Source organism: Populus trichocarpa, chromosome 2 (genome assembly GCF_000002775.5).
Source record: "Populus trichocarpa isolate Nisqually-1 chromosome 2, P.trichocarpa_v4.1, whole genome shotgun sequence".
NCBI lineage: Eukaryota > Viridiplantae > Streptophyta > Magnoliopsida > Malpighiales > Salicaceae > Populus > Populus trichocarpa.
The window spans coordinates 23,719,028-23,725,027 of NC_037286.2; the positions used below are offsets into that span (position 1 = coordinate 23,719,028).

The following is a 6,000-nucleotide window of genomic DNA, read 5'->3' on the forward strand; positions in this document are numbered from 1 at the left end:
GCCCCTCCAACCTAACGTGGTGTCAGGTTTCAAATAGCCTTCCCAGTCAAGCGGCTTTCATATTTTATTTCAAAGGTCTCTTTCAATTCTACACAAAGCTATAAAATGTCAATTCAGAATGATAAAAAATATAAATATAATTTTGATAAAAAAAAAATAATTAAATTAATCTTTTTTGGTTTCGTACTAGGTGATTTAAAATTATATAGTACTGAAAATAAATTAAATTGTCAGAGTCTTGAATGTTAGGATGTATGGCCTCCACACATCACTTACTTTAAAAGAAGCCTTCAACTACAGTGACAAGTATAATAATAATAATTATTATTATTTTTATTATTATTATTATTATTATTATATATAAATTCAAATCATATGGACCAATCATGTGTAGCATGGATTGGTGATAATGTGTTTTTTTAAACAAAATATTTTGTAATTGTAGCGTGGTTACGGACAGGAACGGAGCAAGAAAAAAAAATCAAGGGGGCCAAATTAAAAAATTTATTCTAAAAGGGGTTAAAATTTTAATGGAGAGGCTGGAAAAAATTTTCCTTGCAGGGGCCCAGCCTCCTCCTGCCTCTGCCACTGGTTATGGAGGTGACCAATTCCATGTCCTTTAGCTATGAAGGACAATATTGTTTTTTTTATACATGGGATAATTTTTTTTATTTTGTGGAATTAATCATTTCCTTTTTTTATTTTTATTTTTTTAAAAATTTTTATTTATACTCAAAGTAAGCAAATATATCATGATAGTTGTAAGAATCTATACATCACATATAGGTTTTAACAGTATCATGACATAGTTGTCGAGGTCAAGTCAAGTTCGGGACTTTAAAAATCAAATGGAAAAAGACATGGATAAATAAATTTCTTAAATTTCTAGTATTTTAGAATTTATCATTCAAAGAGAAATAGACTATTAAAGAATTTTGCATTGTATTTAGATTGTAATTGTGATAATTGAATAGAGAATTGAGTCCAAAGTCGAAAGAAATATCACACAAAGTATATATTTTGATGCTCGTCTATTTTATCAATCGAGCCACCACCAAATCATTGAAAATAATGTGTTATATTAGGTCGAATCAAGCATGACAAATATCAGTACTCTTTTTCGGTACACCCAACAAATCATTGAAAACAATGTGTTATTTTAGGTTGAACCATGCAAGACAAGCAGCGGTACTTTTTTTTTGGTACACCCAAGCGTGATTAATCTAGTCCCGTTGTTTCAAAAACTTTATTTGATAAAATTAAATTATATTTTATAATACTGAACTTTAATTTGATGCCGGGTATTATTTTTTGTCACCACTGATACACTATAAAACGTGAATATAACATTGGAGAATAAAATAAAATACAAATTATTATTCAATATATATATTAAAAAAAAAAAAGAAGAAGGAAACTCAGCTACGCTGCTGCCGTTCACAGTGCAACCGAGTGAATATAATTTATTCTGTAATGGAATGGAGTCATCAAAGTTGACTAGTTCCATGATCCGTACAATGGAGGGTAATAATGTCTTTTGGGTAGGGTGGCAGGTGCCGTGGAGAAAGGGACACGTACGGGATGGTTTGGGCATAAAAGAGGTCGTTGAGGGTAGGCAAAGGGAAAAGACAGATGATTAATAAAGCGGGTTGGTTGGTAGCGAGCTAGGGGCACCGACGGGCTGTGATTGGATAGACGGCCTGCCATACAAGCTTGTAGATAATGTCCCGCCCCGCCCACCTCATGCCCCAAAACCCCTTTTTATTTTTACATTACCTCAACAACCCCGTCAAATTTCATAATATATTTAAAAAAATATTAAATTGTTTATTTTTTAGTATTTTTTATTCAATAATAGAATATTAAAATTACCAAAAACAAATTATGTGAAAAATATTAAATTGATGTTTTTGAGATGAAAAATATTTTTAACTAGAATATGAATATTAAATTCATAGTTCTTTAAGTATTTTTTGATTTAATAATAAAATGTTAAAATTACAAAAGAAAAATTAATTTAAAAAAAACATAAAAAGTCTGTTAAATAGACAATTTAATACAAGAAATTAAATAGTTAATTTAAAAATATATTATTTTTTATTCAACAATAAATTTTTTCTCATATGAATTTATATACTTATTAATTAAATTTAGCTATATAGTTTATATTATTCAATTTCATAATAATAATAACAACAACAATAACGACATAACAATACAACTATATTTTTTTAGCTAATTAAAGAGATGCCTGTATCTAAAAAGTAGAAAGTACATGAGAATATCATAAAGGTTATTTTTTAAAATAAATTTTTTATATATATATAAAATAAAATGTATTAATGGTTTTAATTAAGCTTCAAGCTTTATATTTTTTATTATAAAAATTTTATTTTAGTTTTTGAATAAGAAAACATCGTAGGAGATTTTAGAATGCACTGATATGGGCCTGTCTTTCTAAGAAAAAGCCCATTTACAGTAAAAAATTGTAAGATAACGAGCCCAATAACTGGTACACCGACAACTGGAAGGCATTCTTCTAAAGGACTATAAAGGCCACCATGGCCCTTGTGCGGAGCTATCGCAAAGGACGCAGAAGAAAAACTAGGGTTTCCGTGAAAGCAAGCAACAGCCTTACAGTCGACAATATGATCTACGACGTCAACTCTCCTCTCTTTCGCTCATTCCTCAGCCAGAAGGGTGGCTCTTCCGATAAGAGGTCATTTATTCCTCTGTTTTCTTTCAGTTTCTGTTCTATACATGTTTCTGTGTAGATGACCATGTAGCTGTTTCGATGTGTAAATAATCCAAGTTTAATGATACTGATTCTCTTAGCATCTGAACTGAGTGTGTTATGCATAGAAGGGTATCGGTTTTTTTTTTTTTTTTGTTTTCTTTATTGCTTTGACAGGTTGGCTTATGGGTAGTTTCGCTACGAGTTATGCTAAACGTCAAGAAAAAACTTCAAGAATACACATGAATCATCATCCAACAGTTTATTTGTATTCTTGAAGTTTGTTCCATTGGTATTTAGAATTACTCTTTTATGACACTATGGTAGCGTTTGGTTAGACAGTGATCCCCCTATTCTTCTTGTTTTGAAAAAACAGAAATTCACTCCAAACTCTTTCCAGAGAAAGATTTATTTTATGTCTCTGTCTTTTATCCCTTCAACCAAACATATTTTTGTCCCATTTGTATTTGTCCATCTGTCCCTTAGTCACGGGGCACTGACCAAAAGCAATCTAAGGAACATAAAAATATGGTGAAATTGTGGATGATGAGACTAAATATGTAAATGGTTTGACTTGATAAGATTAAGTAGAAGCTTGTCATCTGCTATTTGAACAAGAAAAACAAAACAGGAAAAGCAGAACATGGTGAAATTGGAAAACGTGGAAGACTTTTAGCTGGGAAAAAAAATTGTGAATCATCTAGTTTTTTCCAAGATGTTTGTCGAATGAAATTGAATGCTATGTTACATGCATTTGGGAGTTGATGGATTTACAAGTTTTTGGATCCTTTAGTTAAAAGCTTGAACATGGAGTAGATTTGTGTAATGTTAGTGGCATTGCATGTCAAGATTGTTGAACCAAAAGATGGAAGAATTTGAAGGACAGATATGCAGAATGATACATGGAACTCTAAATGTAATTTGGCTAGATTGGTGCTATAAACTGGATCAGGAAAGGATGTTATTCTATCTGCGTTGATTCTCCATTGGAATTTGAGCTGAATATCCCATGAAATTCAATTGAATGCTGTTTGAAAGTACCTTCTTGTGGTGCCAGTCGTGAATTGTCTTTTCTGATATAGAACGTGTTCTCTGGCTTTCATGCTTTGGAATGGTGGATTTTACTCATCCTACATTAACAAGTTCATCTGTGTTTTGTTTGTGATTGGAAAAATGGTTTTGTATGCTTTCCGTAGTTTGAAATTCCTTTCCTCAAGTTTTAACCTATTCTTGATTTTTTCTCCCCGACTGATTGTTCCCTCCATTCCTTCCCAGCCTCTCTTTTCTTCTTTCATCCTAGTTTTTAATTAATGTCCCTCGATTCAGCTCGCTGGTTTAACATGTCTATTGGGATATCATACATGCTATTATTTAGCATTTTAATGATTTGTCAAGAGGCGCTGAGGCGCTTGGCTAGGTACCTCCAGGCCAGGCGAGGCCACGTCGCCTTTAAATGAAGCGTTGCCTAGGCAAGCGCCTTGTGAGTGGGTGCAAGGCGTTAAAGCTAGTGCATGCTTGAAGTACTTCTTTTCTTTCATTGTTGGATTTTTCTTTTTTCTTTTTAACTGATTTTTTGACCTATTTGTCTATCTTTTATTTTACCACAAGAAAGAGCTTAGGGGTATTTTTGTAAAAAAACAAAGATCAGGGTAAAGAAATCATTAAAAAAATCATTAAAGTGAGACAAAACAGACAAGGATGGACACCTTAGAAGAGAAACACCAACCACACTTTCTTTTTTCAACATCAAGTGCTAGAACTACACATGAAGAGGGATTTTGAGAGACGAGGATTTGGACTGTAATCATGAAATGGAGGATATGGAGGATTCAAGTGAAGGAGAGGAAAGCATGGATGAAGATGTTTTTGAAGATTAATGAATAATGATGATGATATTCAAGTTTACTTTTTAATCTTTTTGCTACTTACTATTTTAAATTATCTTATTTTGTTTAAGGGTGAAAAATATTACTTATGGTATTTTATATTTTCTTTTGATTTTCTAATGATCTAATCGTAATTGGGAAGATATATATTTTAGATTTATATAATATAATATTATACATATATTTTCTTTAATTTATAGCATTATTGCCTTGGTTCATTTGGGCATGCGTCTAGGGGTGTGCCTATTGCCTTGGGTATATAATATAACACTGTGCTAGAGATATATTGCATGTGAATTTGATTCTTCTAAGTGAAAGGAAGAGCTTTTCTTTACCATGTACTGCATGCTTTTGCAGTTGCTCTGTTTGAATCTTTTCCTTGTTTCCAAGTGCTCACGATGCAGTTGAAATAACCTATAATCAGATAGAGTGCTGCGAGATTTTACTGGTCGATGCATGTTTGATAAAATCTGCCCTTTTAGATCGACTCTGAGCCCTATGAATTATTGAGGTGCTTTTTCTTAGTTTTGTTTCTGGGTATCCTGAAGTATGGATGTAATTTTTGTTGGTTTCAGGAAAATGGAGGAGCAGAAGCCAAAGGAACAGAGACCCAAAGCTAACGAGAACAAGCCTGTTATGACAGAGTGAGAGGTGCTGTAGTTACCAGCTTTAGAATGAGTGAGATGTTTTAAAATGCCATTATATATGTTGGGGATTTCCTCTCATCTAGTCTAAACATGAATTAACCTATTGCCTTTGGAGTTTGCTATGAACTTTCGTTTGGAAATGGATGTTAATTTGAGTTTGTGATATCGGTTTGTAGAATCAAGTGGCATTGATGTCATAGAATTTTCACTCTTTCGTACACGCAAGGTAAAACCGTCACTTCCCAAGCATGGTAGACATTATTTTCATCGGGGCGGTGGTTGTTCCTTATTTCAGCTTCTCCTTTCCTGCTGTATTTTGCTTAGGTACGTACTAGTCTTAACGGGTAGGTCAGGGGTGGGAGAATGGAGAAGAGGAGATGTTTCTTACAGTCTAATAGTTGACTGTAAAGATCGGAAAAGCTTTCGATAGTGTAGAGGTCAAAAGACAAAATAATTGCAGGCAGTTTCTACGCGTGGGGGCACATGTTAAGATTGTCAACAGCTGGGGCCTTGGTGAATGATTATACTGACCTGGAGTAATTTATTATCTTAGTACAAAGCACTCTATAGCTGGAGACTAGCTCATTTACCCGTGCTACTCCTTGTGCAAAATTGTTTTTCAAGCGCAATAAAAATATTTAAGTATTGATAATTTATTTATTTATTTAAAAATAAAATATTTTAACTATGAATTAAATTATATTTTTATATAATATTGAAATAAAAATATATT

At 32.6% G+C, this 6,000-nt stretch overlaps 1 protein-coding gene across 1 annotated transcript; it reads left to right on the forward strand.

The window, feature by feature from the left end:
* Positions 1-2,551: 2,551 nt before the first annotated feature.
* On the forward strand, positions 2,552-5,430 carry LOC7471163 (wound-induced basic protein). Its single transcript, XM_002301765.4, has 2 exons — positions 2,552-2,719; positions 5,196-5,430. Exons 1-2 carry the CDS (start codon positions 2,562-2,564, stop codon positions 5,266-5,268), a joined length of 231 nt encoding a protein of 76 aa, XP_002301801.1. The 5' UTR covers positions 2,552-2,561; the 3' UTR covers positions 5,269-5,430.
* Positions 5,431-6,000: the final 570 nt, after the last annotated feature.

Excerpts from the sequence above, each read along its gene's own strand:
- LOC7471163 (XM_002301765.4), top strand. The coding sequence starts at position 2,562 with ATGGCCCTTGTGCGGAGCTATCGCAAAGGACGCAGAAGAAAAACTAGG. Across the intron at positions 2,720-5,195 it reads GGTGGCTCTTCCGATAAGAG|GAAAATGGAGGAGCAGAAGC; the intron begins GTCATTTATTCC and ends TGTTGGTTTCAG.